The following is an 18,625-nucleotide window of genomic DNA, read 5'->3' as shown; positions in this document are numbered from 1 at the left end:
TACTCTGGGCCCACTCTAAGACATGTAAACCAGGAGTAAACCCAGAAAGTAAAACCAGGGTTTAGTTGGGGTAAACATTTTTTTAGGTTTGGTCTGATCGGTACTGTATAAACGTGGTGACTGGTGACTTCATATTTGCATTTCAGAATCTATACTTATAAATTAAACAATTATGTGTAGAGTAATGATTCCTGCGCTTGCGCGAAATACCATCTGGTTTAACTCATAAATTCATTATTTTGACTCGTGTATGTTAATCGAAATCGTTATTCCACTGATTTAGTCGTACAGTGGGGGTGAGTTATACAAATTAACAACGCGTTTTAACACCGAGCTCGAGATAAATATTGTGCCTCTTGAAAAAATCACGATTTAAAAAGCAGGAAGGAAAGGTTTTGGCGAGATAACCAAAATTAATTGCATATAGATATTATGGTTTACACTATGATGTAACCTTGCTTTAATCAAATATAAATATTGATTTTTTACTGCCAAACAGAACAACAACAACTTTTGGAATGGCACCCAAAGCTTGTAAGTTTGACATATATCTTTTTATTAAAGAAGTGGTTTTTTTTTAGAGAATAAACCATTTAAGTTGTGAAAATTACATGTGGTTATAACGAGCATTAAGTCGTTAAAGAAATGGAGTTCATACCATCAAATCAGTTATGTCAAAAACATGTTGATTCGAACTCACAGAAAATTTGGAAAGTCTTATGAACACAATGTAAATCAAAGTACTGAAGTACTGGCGGGAGTTGATTTTATTGATTATTATTTATTTCAAACTCAAAATATGTAATTTCGCATGACACTTTATATGTCATTGATATAAGCATTGGAATTATGTGATGTTTCAAAACATTAGTTCTCATGAGCAATTGAGGTCATTACAAAAGAAATCTAACTAATCGCATTAATAATAACACATTGCAAAAATCAAAGCTGCATATTTTCATATTACATGTAATAAAATTGCATTCTAACCTTTAATCAAAAATGATTGTAGTTCTTTATCTTTATACCATTTCATTTTATTTACTTTTTTTTTGGATTAGAAAATTGAAAAAAAAATTCATGTAACCCGAGAATTTATGAATTAGTATTTAGGTCTACAGTGCATATGCCTATGTCAGATATCCAATGAATTGCCCACGATGAGATTAATTCGGCTTGTGTATTTACAAATCCTTTTTTCCTCATTAGTTGAAACATGATTGCCGTAAATATTCGTTTAAAAATGTCAATAGGAATTATGTAATTTTTTGCAGTCAAAGCACTTTGTTTGGTTGTTCATTTCCTAATCAACGAAAGTCATGGGTCTAGCCAACGGGTCCCTGCTTCTTGTAAGTAATCTTACAAAAATATTAAAATGTTTTTAGTTTTTAATTTTATCTTTCTGACCATGACAACAGTAAAATGATGATTTTTTACTATCTAAATTTGATCTCTCAAATAAAATCAAATATCTGTTTTCATTTATTCGGAATTAAATAGGGCGATTTTATGTTTGTTTCCTATCACATTCATATAAATACCCTGGTTATATCACACTATCCTGAGCAAGTGTACAATACAAGAGCATATACATACATCTATAAAATAGCATCAAAGATTTCTTGTTGAAATCAGAAGTCCCATTAGATATTAAAAAAAATATATCAATTTACTTTAATCTGAATTTCATTTTGTAGATGGCAAGTGGCTGATCAAATGATGTAATCGTAGATTTAATCATGTTTTGACTCTATGTCATCGTGTAAACTTACCATTTTTATTGTGTTTGAAACACAACTTCATACATGCAAAGTTTTTTTTCATACAAAAATTTAAATACAGATTGCATTTGCACATGTACACATTTCAGAAACTTTTTCGGAAACTAATTTAAATAAAACTTTTGACTTTGATGAGCTTTTTCAAATGAATACACTTTAATACCTACGAACAATATACTTGCATATAATCAAAAAACTTGGGTCAACTTTCTTTTTATTTCATTCGAATCAAAGAAATGAAATATGATCTGTAGTTTGTGTGAGAGTCTGATACTTTTTATTTTCAAAAATATATTTATAATTCAGATTATCTACTGGAAATATCAATTCTAAATCGCCATTGCTGTCACTTTTGTCAAGAAATCCCCTCAAATTATTTTCATGCGTTTCAAATAAGTAAAAGTTAGAACCCCCTGTACCAAATACAGGTAGATGTTTACCAGCGGCCTAATGTACGGTTAATGGTGCACTAATTTTTCTGCTATTTATTTTCTTAAAAGATGAAATTCTATTAACTATTGCAGTGTGAAAATAGTTTATATATATATAACAACAGATCTGTTGTCAAAGTATTGCGATATTGTGACCATCTATTATTGTTTGTTGTCAGCTTTTTTGCAGTGTTGCAAATACGATTCTTTACAACAATTACAATGTAGGTTGTTGTTAATTGTGATGTAATCATTTATCAAACTTTTTCTCGTCTTATTGCTGTGTAGCAAATACAATCCATGACAACAATAGCAACGTATATATTAAAGGTAACATTGAACAAAACAAATTTTCGCTGAATAGTCTTTGTAAAAGTTAAATAAAAGTTTTTTTTGTGAAATGTTCTTGTATAAATGCGAAAATGTAGTTACTTTTTTTTTTTTTTATCAAATTAACTTAACAATATTGCCCTTTTTTTACAACAGGTATAACAAAATTGAGAAGAAAAAGGGGTGAGGTCTAAAAAGAAATGACAGAGGTTCTCCCGGGATTGCAAATTTTCCATACCATGTATTTAGCAAGACAGATTCTAAACTTCAAGTATATGTATTCTTGCAACGGCAATATTATCCTAGTACATGTGTCCTTCCACATGTCTGATATCTGAGCATCAGATAAGTTATGATCTTTATTGTATTCATTTCTGTTAGAATTTCTCTCATTTATTTCTGGATGGATTCAATATTTAACCGGACTTTGCGAAGATAAAGCATTGCTGTACACAGGCCAATTGCCGACGTTTCTTTAAAAAGCAAAAACACAAAAACCAACAGTGTAAAAAGGAACCTCCAGGTATACCAAAATGTTACATATAGAACAATACCCTATCCTTATATTTTTTGAAACAGTTGCCCGAAACTTAGTTCAGCGAGAAAAGATGAATATTTTGTGTTATTATTAATCAAGTTACGAAGAAATCACTGCGCATTTTGTGCAAGTACACAATCTGCATGAACTTAAAATGATCTATTACATGACTACATGTGCCTAACAGTAGGCTTAAATGAAATCCGTGTTTCAATATGACTTTCGTTTTTTAAAGTCTTTTTTTATCAACTTTTCTAAGTAATGATGGATATCTGTGAACTTCTGGACGTTCAACTGCCTCATGCAATCATTCGCAGTGGTATGAACCTGTGCACTAATCGGATCGATGAATCCGCATCAAAACATATTACTTATTGCACCATTAGGTGAATTTAAATCATATGTTACATTCAACAATATTTACATTTTTGGGAGTTGATTTTAAATCAACTCTCCTATGCACTTATTCGGGCAAAGCGAAAGTGATAAATTCGATGCTATGTATTCTGTAGCAATGTTTTCAAGAAAACTTATTTATTAATACCATGAAAATAGTAAGATTTTAAATTGTACAAACAGTTTAGATATTTTTTAAAGTCGTATGTATTCCTACGCTAGAGTTCAATGAAGTCTCGTTCAACCAGACGCTTGGCTGTCTCCGTTAATATCCGACAAAACAAAGTCTCTCTTGCTTGTCGGAGATAAACGGAGACAGCCGAGTGTTTGGTTGAACAAGACAAGAGTTCAATCTTGCCTGGATCCATACAATTTTTCAGAAATATTTCGATTAGTGATACTTCTTGTCATGCAAAATCACATATCGTTGATTTTGAATAAATGATAATCGATAAAATCAACTCCCGTCAGTACTTTGATTTAACTTCTTGTCTTGCCTGCAAATGTGATTTATACATTAAGATGTCTATTCTATCCTAAGGATCAGTTCATATTATTCGAAGAGTTATTGTAACTGCCATAAGTGTCAACTTTGATTTCCGATTGTGACGTTGGATTTTACAGTGTTCAATGTTGGTTGTGCCATAATTAATCTCGTCAATTTAACATCTGAGTACCTTGTCTGTATAATTAAGATTTATCTTCAACAGCTTTCCACACACTCAACATACAAAAGTATATGGAATGTAAATATAATTGTAAAGAATGTCCGTACGTACAAGTTATCATCTTCTGTAAAATACAAGTAAATGTTCATTAGCTGCCTTAAAAACAGCAAAGGGTGCTTTAATCATTTACTTGCTATTTATTTTTTAGGAAAGGTGAAATTTTACTACATGTAACACTTTCAGTGTAGTTTACATATAGTAGTTTACATATAGTAGTTCACACACACACATATATATATATATATATATATATATATATATATATATATATATATATATATATATATATATATATATATATATATATATATATGTAAACATAATTGATTAAATACATAATTGATTAAACAGATCTATTGTCAAAATATTGTGATGTTGTGACTATTTATTATTGTTTGTTGTCAGAGTTTTTGCAGTACTGCATGCAAATACAACCCTTTATAACAACGGCAATGGGGACTAACGATTCATTTATAAAATTGTTTGTCAGCTTATTGCTGTACAGCAAATTTAATCCAAGACAACGATAGCAATAAGTATATAAAAGGTAACACTGAACAAGAATGATATTTGCTCAATAGTCTTTGTAAAGGTAAATACATGTTTATTACAATTTTGTTTCAATGAGTGCATTGTTACAGTACATCTTGTTCATCACATAAGTTCTGTACATATTCGTTAAAAAACTTATTATATGTAGATGTCGGTTCCGCTTTCTGTTTAGCTGTATACCACAATATTAAAGCTTATAATGATTATTTATAAATACATGTACACATTACGATCAATGTATATAGTAGGAAATATAATTAAAATGCTATATTGAATTTACTCAACACTTTTTCTCTTTGTTTTACAGCAGGTATAATAAACTTGAGGAATAGAAAGGGGGATCAAAAAGACGATGATTCGCACGGGATTGGAAAAATTGCATCTGGTGTATTACGCAAGACTGATTCTGAACTTCCTAAACCAGGTACATGAACACATACAACGATAAAACTGTGACAGGTCCTGTCCTAATACGTCTTATATTTGAAAATGCATAAGATAAGCAATGGTTTTTATTGTATTCATTTTTTTTAGGATGAATAATGATTGTCCGTCTTTCCGTACTTCCGTCTGTCCGAGATCGCGAGAGAGTATATCTTGTCTACACTTGGCCTAATTTAGCTCATACTGTACTCAGAGAGTGCCTTCGGATAAAAGTTATGAAGTGACCTTGAGCCATGTTTCTAGATCTAAGGTCATAGCAGAACTATATATAAAATCATTGTCCGTGGCATATCTTCTCTCCCTTTGATCCAATCTGGTTCATACTACTTACTACATACGTGGCCCTTTTGAGATGGTCATTAGCACAATGTTGTCTAGTTCCAAGATGGTTCAGGTTTTTAACGGAAAATGAAGCATTGTTGTAGACATTGTTGTCGATTTTCTGTATAAAAAAACAACACCATAATTAATTAAGTAAACACGAAACCAAACAGCGTCAAACAAGAACCTTCCGCTAAATCATGAGGTACATGCATTTTTACGTGCTTATAACTTCCAGAATAAAAATCTGAAAAATGAACTATCATCAATTAAATTTCGTAAGGAGGCTTAAGATTTTGTAGTTCTCTGATCAGCATGTTCTCCTGCTATCTATTAATAGATTCACTATATAGTACTATAAGTTTGTAGAAATGACCTGCTTTCTTATTATCTTTAATTGACGTCTGTGTAGATAATCAACTTAGTAAGACTCGGTCTTTAACGATTACTTTTTTGAAGTGACGTATACACCTTAACCATATTCACCATGTTCATGTTGTTTGTCTCTACATGTTGCATCCGTTCCTCCAGAGAGCTGACGGCATTGCACACGGTGGCATTCGTTGCATTCTGGACGGCGGTTGCTCTGTGCAAATTCTGCCAACGATGCTTGCGTTCTCAATTCCTCCATTGTAGTTGGATTATGGCGAATAAGATCTGCCCTTATTTAATAAGATCTGCCCTTATTTTTGGCTTCAATCCGTTCATGATCCGTACCATCATCTTTTGTCCATCTACTTTCATATCTGTCGCTTTTTGGGAGCCTCTGTGGATGAATTATTCAACGGATTCTGTGTCTCCTTGAGTGAAATTCAAAAGATCAAAAGCATGATGTGACACTGGTTTGAATCGGTTAATGAATGCTGTGTGAATCGCAGTGAATGAGGCCTTGACTGTAGAGTCCAAGGCGTTGAACCATGTTTCTGCTGCTCCTATCAGAAAGAAGGATAGGTAAAGTAGAGGTCGTTCCTTCGAGATTCACTAGGGCCATGCATTTGACTCACCACTGCACTGCTGATGTTTTGCCATCAAATTTTTCCAGTCTCATATTTAGTCTGGGGTATGGAGTTGGAATGAGGTAGTTGTGGTACACTAACAGAGTGGACGCTGACCTCCTATCTGTCTTGCTGTCCCTCCATGTGAAGGAGTTTCTCTCTCATGGCTTCTAGTTCATCATCCTTGTCTACTTGTCTTCTTCTATCTTCACCTATTCTTTCCCGGAGAGCCGCAATTTCCTCGTCCTTTCCCTGAAGGAGTTCCTGATGAAGGTTCTGTATTTCTTCTGCTTGTCCCTCTGTGGAATTGGATGGTGTTCCCTGATGAGGCAGGACAACAAATGATGGCATATTTAAATTTTCACTTCCATTGGATCTTAAAAAGTATCTTGGCATAGGATTCTTTGGATTCCCGCCAATTGACACGTCTTGATTTCGCTTCTATTTGATTAACGTGTACTACACTTATAATGGGGAAAACTGGTCTTAAATTGTACTCGCTTGGTGTGAATATTTCTGCTATTCCAGCTCTACTGACGTAGATCCTTGACATATCTGTCGTGGCATTTTAGGAATAAACCTTTCGATGATAAAGCACGTCACTTTCAAAACTAGCCCATCTAATTATCAAAGCTCAACACAGCTGTACAATCCCGTGGGCTATCCCTCAAAAAGTAAAAAATACAATGAAATTACATAATTGATTAAGCCTACGTCGGACAAGGCCGGATATCAAAGGCCGATTAGTAAACAATGGATACACAATACAAAATAACATCTATTTCTATACACTTTGTAAAAAAAACCTATTTACCAAATTAAAAAACACCATGTCCCGCAGAATTTCTGTCATTAGTTTAACATTTGACATTTGAATGAGTCAAAGAAAACTCAAATTATACCTTTGAACATTTTGTAAAAATGTGTATTGAAAAAAATAATTAGTTGTATAAAATTCATTTCTTAAATATATCAGCAAAGGATAAAAATGAAAAAAATAAATGATAACGTGCGAGTACCCATTATTGCCGAACGATACACATTTTTCTTTTTAATATAGAACTCTCTTAAGAAAATTTCTATGCAGATTTCTGCATTGTTTATTCATATAATTTGAGTAAAGTTTAGTATTTCTAAAACGAATTACTTTTGACTTAAAATAAAACCTGTCCATGGCATTCGAAAAACGGGAAGTCGAGTACCCATTACTGTCGCTTATGTCTTTTCGTCGTTTTTCAGTAATTATTAGTAAATAACCCGAAATGTTTAAAGGATCTCACAATGCAAGACAATTGAAAGATTTTAGAATAAAGAATTTTTCATAAATGCAGTTTTAAAGATTTTAAGTATTTTGCAGAAGAACATGTGCTTTACAGGATCGCTGCAGGCGCCGTCCAGGTATGACAATGAATGTCTTACCATTTGCAAGGTTCTGGCAAACACTGGAACACCAGCAGTTATAATTTTTAGGGGAATCCAGCTGTTAACAAGTTTTTCCGCCGTACTGATTAAAAAGAATAGAAATGCATTGAACGTGTTAAATGTTTTATTTAGATGGTAAATTTTAGTGTTCTTAAGTATACAAAAAACAAATATAGGTGAGGTTTACAAACAAAACTCCTTTAAATTTCAAAGCAGATGTGGGGGAAATATCTTTGATCCGCTTCCGGTAGGGGAACAAATGACGTCTCGCAAGCAAGCAGACGGTTTGTGTTCTTCGGTGAATATTATTTTATAGAAGTATTATCTTGAATGTTTTGGTCAAATATTATTGCAAGGAGGTAAATATACTTTGAATGTAGACCTCAACACAATATGTCCCTTTTATCAAAGTGGATTATAAGTCGAACATTCAGTCACATGTGCCTTCGCACGAATATTGATGGATACGATATCATAGGCTTACCTTTTTGATAGTCAGTTCTGAAATGTTTAGCATAATATTTCCTTCTTCGCAACTTCAAGTGTCTTTTTAAAAAAATGTGTTGATCATTATTCATGGTTCGTAATTCAGTAACAACGAATAAGTAGCGGATTTCTCGTTATGTTTAAGCGATAGGCATTACTGGGTACGGTACTCGCACGTTAATTTAAAACATTGTTTGTTCTTTTCGCTCAATCTTCTAGTTCTACGCATACACTGAGTATTTTTTCAATTGACGTTATTTACAAAAATTGTTAATCGTATGCAGTTTTTTCTACTGGAGTTATCATTGGAGCAGTACTTGGGGGAGCAGTGTTTGGATCAGTCATAACAATGATTGTGTTTCTCTGCTTCTGTCAGACACGTATTGACCCCCAAAACAGGTACATATAATATAGCTTGAATACATTACATTTAAAATTGACAATTTTTGCGATGGTTTAAGTTTTGATTAGATTGCGTAAACAATGCTAGCGCTAATAAGTAAAACGTTTTGAAGAACAAGTTAATGTACGTGAATCTTTCGGCAATGTGATCAAAGTATAAATGTATTTTTCATGAATAATACGTGAAAATTTATTTCGGATTTAGAAACTCGGATTCCAAACCTGAAAGTGATGAAACCCTTCAAGAACATTTACGACCCGGAGATAATGAAAATGTCTACAGTGAAATTAACGATCAAGTAGTATGATAAATTTCAATTCTGTTTATCTTATTACTAACACACACTCATTCAACATGTCTTAAATAGTATTGTGATAAAAAATTACAATGCACCAGATGTACGTTTCTCGGAAACTGCTCGGACGCTATACGGTTTGTTCGTTACGATAGGTTTCTTGCACGTAACGCTTTGTGATTGGTACGTTACATTTCTCAAAAAGTACGGCCCCTCTTCATGCCATACGATACGCTTCTTCTTGTACGATTGGATACATTTCGTGTGCGATACGATACGTTTTCTACACTTTTTTTCCATATGGGTTGTATGCTTTCTGTATGATATGAATTTTTTCTAACTATCAGTGATCATTTATACTTTAAAACATCTAGATCATATGAGTTTCAAAGTATCAGTACTTAAGATTATCACAAGTTTTCAAGAAATGTGTTGCCATTTACAACTTAATTTATGCACAGGATGGAGCTATGCCTTTCAGTCAACTAAATGATAACTGAATGATCTGGAAAGGTGACTGAATGGTAGCGTAATGCCATTCAGTCACTTTTCAGTTACTGTTCAGTCACCTTTCAATTGAGATGAATGGCACAGATTCATCTTGTGATGAAACGTTAGTTTCGGAATATATCATTACTAAAGATTACAGTCCATGAAACGTTCTACTTACCTATTTTTTCGTGCGTTCACATGCGCTCTCCGCTCCGCTGCGTTCGGGCTCACCGTTCACAAAGCGCTCACCGCTCACTCTGCGTTCACAAAACGTTCACCGTTCGTTCTGTGTTCACTTATCGTTCAGTCGTCTTTTCTTTCTTATTCGGAACTCCAAAATAAAAGGATCGGTCTTTGCGATTCACAGCAAAATTATGAAAGAACCCGTTCGTAAAGGTTTGAGGAAACTTATATTACTCATAAAACATAGTTTTATTATCAAAACCGATTTGGTTTGACTTTTCCTATAGCGTCACGATCATTTCTGTCAGCTACGTCATGCATAAATTATACACGCCGCCGGTGTGAAAACTATATGATTGGTTAACTCCTATTTTTAGGCCGAGTTATCAGTATACGCTTATGCAATGCCAGAGCTGAAGGATTTCTCAGAACAGTTTATTTCCCCCCAATATTATTCATTCAAAATCGACTATCCCGTATGTTTAAATTCTGTGCTAAACTCTCTCTCTCTCTCTCTCTCTCTCTCTCTCTCTCTCTGTGTAAACGGGCGTTAAACCATAGCCTCAAGCTACGGTCCAGAGTACGGCGTTATAAAAAATATAATATTTAAAAGTTGCATGTGCTAAGCGTTCATTTCATGTAAATACCGTAAATGTATAATGCACATGTATTACCTACTAAGTTTCCAGTCAAAGTGATAGGTATGAATTCCTCGATTTCTACACCTTTCGATCGGCAATCGACAGTCAATAAAAGTATTGAACGATGGTGTGAAAGAACGAGACGGAAGTGGAGAGTGCAAGGAGGTTTGTACATGTGCGTCTTCATTAGGCAAGTGTCCGATTCGTTTCTCTTCTGTTGCCCTATCACTTTCGGTGTAAATATATATACTAAAATATCCACAAACCATTTACTGCAGATTTCTTTATTTTACCTGTCTCTGAACCCCCGATCACCCGCTCCATACATGAACACTGGTTTGTTTTCATACATAAAAAATACAGTTCTTGATCCGCTTTCCGAGTACGGTTAAAGGTTGTGTAATAGGAGAAAGTTTGGGGCGGGTAAAGCTACAATTATTAACAGTAGTAAACTAAATGAAGACTTATTTAAATGGATTATTTGCACAAAATGTGGTATGGTATGATGTAAATATTTTTAAAAAATAGTGTTATTTTTATACGCGGCAAATTGCCGTAAAGTTTTTTTGTACATGTAAGTATTGTATGCACTGTAGCTTTATATTTTATACACAGAGCTACAGCTATATATGTTATGTACAGTATGTATTGTTTTATCACAAGTGTACACTTTACCCATGTGAATTTTTCATTCTCTGATATGTTGTTGTTCTGTTCGTGCATAATTTAGTCTTAGTTAACCAGCAGCCAATCAGCGGTAAGCTGAATCCACCAATAAAAAAACTGTGGTTATAAGGTGCGGGTATTGTTTATGTATGACGTAGCTGAAAAAGTTGAACGCGACGCGATCGGAAAAGTCAAACCAAATCGGTTTTAGTAATAATAAGAATTTTATCCGTAAAATTTAAAGTATACATTCTTGAGCAGGTCCGTATTTTTGTTGTTTTTATGACTTCATAGAGCGATAAATTATAGATAAAATTATAAATAAGAAACGGGTGTTGTTCTAGTGTACTTTTCACGATTCATATAATTTCTTCGATGTCCGATCACAAACGATCCATGCTCGGCAATAATCTGAACGGATCAATTTAAGAAATATAAGCTGACTAGTATGCGTGTAAATTTATAGGTTAACAATAAATACAAACAATCTATAGATGCGATGCTTTTGAAATGGTTTATAATAAAAGTAATTATAATTTCCCGTATCGTGTTTACATATTTCGCCGAACTTGACGAATCAGCCGATTGCCGTTAAACTGAATTCATTATAACATGTTTAGGGAAAAAATTGATGTGAATGTTTAAACAATGAATAAAAGTCCGCAATCTCTTTTTTTGGTTATAATACATATATCTAATAAAAACAAAATATAATCGCTAATTTGTTTATTTACGTAATTGTGTACGCTCTGCGTACGATTTAATATTTCCGATGCACAGGTATTTTCGGTTCTATGGGCATTTTTATTAATACATTACTGGATTATTCGTTGAAAACATTATTATTGTCTTAAAGTTGGTTTTATTTAACTGATATTCCAAAACATAAATGTTATTGTAAAACATATACTATTATAAATATTATTTGTAGGATATTCGATAGGATAGGATTTTTTTGTCAACTTTCACGATAGCAGTACTGTACATTTAGTTCATTAGCTATCTTTTCCTGATTACCGACGAAATACAATGTAAGGATAACCCCCAAAGCACTCCGAATAGATCGTTCATCTTGCGTTCACAAATCATTCACCGTGCGTTCACTGTTCACTTTGCGCTCCGTTTGCGCTCTGCGTTCACCGTTCATTAGCGTTCACCAATTTCTGTTTCAGCGTGCGCTCACCGTTCGCTCACCGTACGCTCTGAGTGCGCTCAACGTTCACGTGGGAAAGTAGAACGTATCAGGGACTGTATCACAAGTTTTAAAGAAATGCAATTGACAATCTAAATAATGAAACGTTAAAAACAATGTACTTGTAAAGACCGTGAATAAAAAGTGCATCTACGTGTAAGTCGTAAAAGGAAAGGAAAGTAGAAGCAAGTTATTCCAATAGAAACCTCATATCATCCTAGCTCATGATGACCATTTGTTTTGCTTTTGATTACAATACATATGCCTCTGGTGATTGTCGTTTTAATTTATGTAGACAACGATCAGCGAGTACAAAGCTAGACGGCAACATGGCGTCTCTTTTATTCCATTTTTCTACATACTTATATATTTGTTACACACGTTATTTTCTGTCACTCCTGCGACGTTCGAGATATCAAAGTAGTTGTTTTCATGTCATGTTGATGTGATTTAAATGACTGTTGCATGTGATTTGAAAGCCATGGTTTTTGGGATGGAAATCATAAGTGTTACTATTTAGGTTTTTCTTACCCCGTTATCAAATGTAAAAAAAAACCAGTCAAAATCTTTCTGGTAGATTATCGGAAAAGCTGAAAATGTATAAGTTACTAACGCTCGAGTTAGTTGCAAATTGAAAATCAAATGTTTTTGAATATGTGCTCGGTCATTAAATCCTTATGATTATCTTATCTAGTTCATCCAACTTCAACAAATGGGACGATCAGAGAGTGTAAATGTACCTTTAAAGGAAGGAACGTACAATCATTTGTATGAATCAGACAAGGAAGATATGAATGAATCTTACGATCATGCAAAATCGGTGCCATCTTCCAGGGCCGGAAAGGACGGGCATGTAAACTTGACAAGTGTTGTTAACAACAGCAGAGAAGACAATACAGAATGTGGAAAATCTATGACTGCTACCGTAATTGTACCAAACAAAATACAGTGGGACAATTACATTATCATCGAATTACAATGACAATGAAACAACGCTTTGAAATTAAAAGAAAACAGATTGTTTTTCTAAAGAAAAATTACGAAGGCAGACTGCTTTTACAATTTCGCAGTTTTTAAATTTTTATGAAGTGCAAATAAAAAATATATATAAAATTCAGTGACATAATTTTTCGTCAACTCCTACGTAATTGTACAAAACATTTACTCAAAGATAGCCACCATCAATTTTCAGTTATATAATTTACCCTTAATTATTTATCAGTGTAAGTTTTCGATTTTTTTATTCTTTCCTCCATATATTCCATTATATTACAAACCTTTTCTTTTGCAAAACAAATGTGCAATACCCATCTACAAACTGTCTGTCAAATAACTCCAACTGCAATACCAAAGTGGAATTCAGAATTGGTACAATATGGGGTGGACATTTTTGTTTATGATGCTTTCAGTGTATGTTCTAAGACAACCAATGACTCATCTATTCAATGGTTTCAATACAGATTACTTCATTGACTCATTGAGTTTCATGCAAAGAAAAGTAGCTATGTTTCGTCTCTTCACAACCTTACATTAATTGTATTTATGCATTCGAAAACATTCATAATAATGTTATTTATATTTGCATGTTCTGATGTGTTAATCAGCTAGTCTTGGCAACCAACGCATTTTCATTTTTGAATCTCGGACATAAGAAATTGATGACGTCGGGCTTACGTTGTGATGAAAATATAGGTTTTTGTGAAATCTTTTAAATCTTTAAAGTTGTTATGCGAAAAATTGACTGAAAACACATATTGATTATTTTTTATGAATTATTTCAAAATTATGTCTTCTATTATTATGTAGAGTAAAATTAAGAGTTTGGAGCATAGTTTTGAAATGCGGTTTTCGATTAAGATATGCATTTTACTATATATTTCATTGAAATGGTGTTGTATGATCTTATCAGCGACACTGTGTTTGAATCACGATAACATTATTACTATGCAGACGAATCTCAAATAAATTTAAGAAATAAAACGCTAAAACCTATCGATCAAACGGACAAATTTTCCGGGTAGGTTTTTTCACAAGCAGTAAACCCGCGAGCTACCTTAAGTAACCAAATCTCTAGACAGTGGAATGTAGGCGTTCAACTAATGTTAGATCGACATTCCGCACCCCTGCGAATGTGTTCGGAATGTTTTCTTAATCGTTGCTAAGTATGTAATAAGTCCAAAGGTGCTCGAATGAAAGTTCACGAGACTTCACTGAGATCTGTTCAGTTCCTGCGAAAGAATCTGGGGGAATAAGCCGAGGCAAAAAACCACATAGGTCCATTAAAAAAACTAACATTTTTTTTTCCTAACAAAGAGCTAGAGCCACGAAGCATCACAAATTGCCCTATCATTAAAAAATACCATATTTTGGTAAAATATAGGGTAGAATCTTAGCTTTTCATAACTGTTTTTCTTTTTTCGATATCTATTATACTTTTTTATAAACAGAGTTTACAATATGGCATTGTTTTTATGAAAAATGTAGAACAGACGTCATTTTTGTTAAGTAACGTCATGAAATGATAAAACTACGTATGACTTAAATCTAATAAAATAAACAAAAAACAAATAAAATTATCATGTAGACATTATAATTAATTTATGAAAATAAATTTATTGATGAAAATAGCATGAACAGCTTATTTACAATAAAGATTAAAAAATATTACAGGGACTAGTGCTGAAGGTCAATATAACGGCGGTACATGTAAATATGTCGGTGTCTTCAAAGTTCTTTTTTCTGCAATTTGAAACTGCCTGAAGTAATGCTGATGATGCGCAAAGTATAACTTTGAAATGTTTTATTTTCCTATTTTCCCGTGGGCTCACCATGCGTTCATGTGCGCTCACCGTGCGTTTACTTGCGCTCTCCGCTCCGCTCCATTCCCGCTCATTGTTCACAAAACGCCCACCGTGCGTTCACAAAGATTTCGCCTTGCGCTCACTGCGTTCGTTAAGTGTTCATCTATTGTTTAGTCAGATAATATCATATTTAGGCTTATAACAATACAAACATGTAGTTTATTGTTATTATTTCCTGATTACCAACAAAACACAATGTAACAATACCGCCCGGGGCACTCCGAATAAATCGTTCATCTTGCGTTCACATAGAGTACATCTATAGTTCAACGTTCACTTTGCGCTTGCGTTTGCGCTCTGCGTTCGCTCACAGTTCACCGTTCATACGCGCTATCCGAATTCGGCTCAGCGTGCACTCGCCGTTCGTTTAGAGTGAACTCACTGTGCGCTCACCGATCACGAACTGTTCAAGTACTAGTGAAAAATCAAACCTTTTAGCGACTATGTGTATATGTAATGAATATACTAGTATGCCGAAAGCAGTTCTGTATGAAATAATATAAAACAGTTTCGAGGCCCGTTTTAGGCACTGGTGTTAAGCCGATATGCGACAGCACGTGTTTCTATCTCGCATGCACGGTAAACTGTTGTTGAAAACAATACACTTACTTTTGTGTAAATCGTCAGTAGATAGATATGAAAACTTCATTTATTGGCGATGATCTGTAATTTTTGTTGGTAAACAAATTTGAGTTATCGGATTTTGATTTTTAACGTGTCGACTTGGATAACACTAGAAGAGTCCTGAAACTAAAAGTTAAATCAAATGCTACATTTACCATGAGTTTCGATCACCATGAGCGAATCTTTTTTACAGTAATTTTACATTAAAATAACACAAAAAGAAATTATGATCAATCATGTATTGTCAGCGTTAACGATCGCCACGCTTCATCAAATTTTCACCTCGAGGAGCTAAATGGAAGTGGCATGGTAAGAAGCCCAATTTTCAAGGTGGTAATGAGAGATATTAAAAAGCAATTAATATTGAATTAATTAATCCATGTTTAGGCACTTATACCCGTGTAATTGTTTAAACAAACAGAATCGACGGCATCTGATATTACGTATACGACCACTTCTTTATAGCCTTAAAAATGGACTGACGTTATTGTTTTGCAACTTGAAGAGATTTACTACATATGGAAAATCGTTGGCGCACTATTAATTTTAGCGCTCAGAGGCAGATGCGCCAAATGCGCTAAAATTTGTAGTGCGCCATATTTTCTCGTTTTACAGTATATAGTACTTAAATCACTCCATTGAATATCATTGTTGATTCCTGAGACAGCACGATTTTAAAGAATAACAGTATTTTAACCACTGGTAATGGTCTGATATTTAGAAGCTCTCTAATATATCGGACTGTCACAAGTACAATTTTTTGACTGCTGGAACAAGGGAATGACATTACAGCAGTGTTTTGATGTTCATTAATTAAATGAAAAAAGAATATCGATTTCTTTAAAAATATTATTGAGTTAATTATTCCTTATAAATGTTTTTTGACTGAAGAAGTTAAGTTTATCATTTATGTACATGTTTACACGTGATGTCGACTGTCTTTCTCCCGCGGTATTCAGGAACACGTATTTTTGTAAAAAAAAAATCGCTTGCATCTTTCCTTTCGTTTAATGCATTTCACCGTTTGACAAAAAAACCACAACTAGCTACTTATACATGTTATCGCTTATTCTACATAAAGGTAAAGGAATATATATTTACTTACCTACGTAAAATGTTAACTTTGCCAATTTAATTTTTTTTTTGTTTGTTAGCAATGTTCATGTATCTCATATTCTACTGCAATTGAATAATACCGTGGTACATAGAAATAATGTTTTTTTTTAAAATGCAGACTTTACTGGTAAATTCTATTGGCAAAATACTAAAAGGTCTCAAGATTCCATGTACAGATTCAACTGACGTCGCAAACGTCAAACTATGACGTCATTGATGATGCACAATATACACAGTATAAAGGTACTAGATAAAACATGTTAGTAGTATAAGGCCCCTAGATAGGGGGGTCAACTGAGGTCAAATCCAAAATGGCGTCTAATATTATTTAGGTCAAATCCAAAATGGCGTCTGAATAAAGGTAAACAAAGGCAGTATAAAGTGAAAACGAATTTATTGAATGAAAACATGCAATTAGAACAAGAAAATAATGATAAACCGTTAAAGTTAAAGTTATTAAACATATTTACATTGAAGAAATAATCCTTTTCTCTCACGGATTTCGGTTTTTAATCGAGGTCGGGTTCCTCAATGAACATGTTTTGATTGTTGATTCTCTTCATTCGGCCCGGTATTTTTTGTTCGATTTTCATTTCCTCGTCCCAGTCTTCTTTTTTAGGTTTTTTGGTTGGTTTTTTTCTCTCTTTTTTGATTTTCTTGGGTGGTTCATTATCTTCAATATCCGAAGTTTGAATGACTTCTTCGATTTTTGGGCAGTCCTTGGTCCAATGGCCTGTTTCTCCGCAAGTATAGCAAGCGCTTCTTTTTTGTGCTGTTTTCTTTTTCTGTTTTTCGTGTGGGCATTTATTAGCCCAGTGTCCTTCTTCCCCGCAATTGAAGCATCCGTTGGATTTAGTTGGTGCTGGTTTTACGTTCTCTTTTTCAGGACAGTTGGTAGAATAATGTCCCGGTTCTCCGCAAGTGAAGCAGGTAAATTTTGGTTTGATTTCTTCGGCGCTGTTAGTTTTTTTTTTCTTTTGGTATTCTTCTTTGTGAGGGCATTTGGGTGAAAAGTGTCCTTCCTCTCCGCAGGTGTAGCATTTATAAACGGTAGTCATTCCTCCTTTTTTTTGCTGTATTTCTTGAATTTTATGCGAGATGATGTCGGTATGATTACTAATTTCACTGGTCATGACTTCGAGGATATCCAGAATTCCTTTTTGAATTTTTTTCAAGATGACGTCGGTATGATTAGCAATTTCATTGCTCATGACTTGCATGGTATTCAGAATTCCTTCTTGAGTGGTAGTTATAATTCCGAAGTCTTCCTTGCTCATGTATGAGGGATCCTCTTGATCATATGCAGCCATTTCTAAGGCTACGGTGTCCTGCGACTGGGTCAAGAGAGATGGATCATAGTTCATGATTTTTTAGAGAATGATTTTATTTAATAAAAAGTCCTGTCTTATATACCCTTGTTGTTTACGTGACTGAAGTTGTTATTGTTAAAATCTCTGCAGCTGTTTGACCTAAAAAAAACATCTGTGAGTTTGACGTAAACACCTGCAGGTGTGTAGTGGCCTTGAGAAAAGTTCGTAAACATGTTTGTCTGAGGGTATATAATAGAGGTTTTTTTATCATTTTAAAAAGAGTATGATACTAGAGCAATTATGATGTCTGATATTGCTTCATTTTCCTTTGAAGGGTATTTGTTGGTGACGAAATGGAACGCGTTGGCGACCGGGGAGAAACGACAGAGGTTGAAACAGATCGTGGAGATGAGCAAAC

The 18,625-nt window shown here is 33.9% G+C and overlaps 1 protein-coding gene across 1 annotated transcript; it reads left to right on the top strand.

Moving 5' to 3' along the window:
• The first annotated feature begins 1,279 nt into the window (after window positions 1–1,279).
• Window positions 1,280–14,567, top strand: LOC117683102 (uncharacterized). Its single transcript, XM_066083454.1, has 6 exons — window positions 1,280–1,349; window positions 2,501–2,542; window positions 5,064–5,180; window positions 8,709–8,823; window positions 9,032–9,128; window positions 12,991–14,567. Exons 4-6 carry the CDS (start codon window positions 8,774–8,776, stop codon window positions 13,276–13,278), a joined length of 435 nt encoding a protein of 144 aa, XP_065939526.1. The 5' UTR covers window positions 1,280–1,349; window positions 2,501–2,542; window positions 5,064–5,180; window positions 8,709–8,773; the 3' UTR covers window positions 13,279–14,567.
• Window positions 14,568–18,625: the final 4,058 nt, after the last annotated feature.

This window comes from Magallana gigas, chromosome 4 (assembly GCF_963853765.1).
Source record: "Magallana gigas chromosome 4, xbMagGiga1.1, whole genome shotgun sequence".
NCBI lineage: Eukaryota > Metazoa > Mollusca > Bivalvia > Ostreida > Ostreidae > Magallana > Magallana gigas.
The sequence above is the reverse complement of the archived record's forward strand: the minus strand, read 5'-3'. Positions and strand labels throughout refer to the sequence as shown.

Coding starts and splice junctions, on each gene's coding strand:
- LOC117683102 (XM_066083454.1), top strand. CDS start 8,774: ATGATTGTGTTTCTCTGCTTCTGTCAGACACGTATTGACCCCCAAAAC. Junction 8,824..9,031: donor CGTATTGACCCCCAAAACAG/GTACATATAATA, acceptor TTTCGGATTTAG/AAACTCGGATTCCAAACCTG. Junction 9,129..12,990: donor GTGAAATTAACGATCAAGTA/GTATGATAAATT, acceptor TATCTTATCTAG/TTCATCCAACTTCAACAAAT.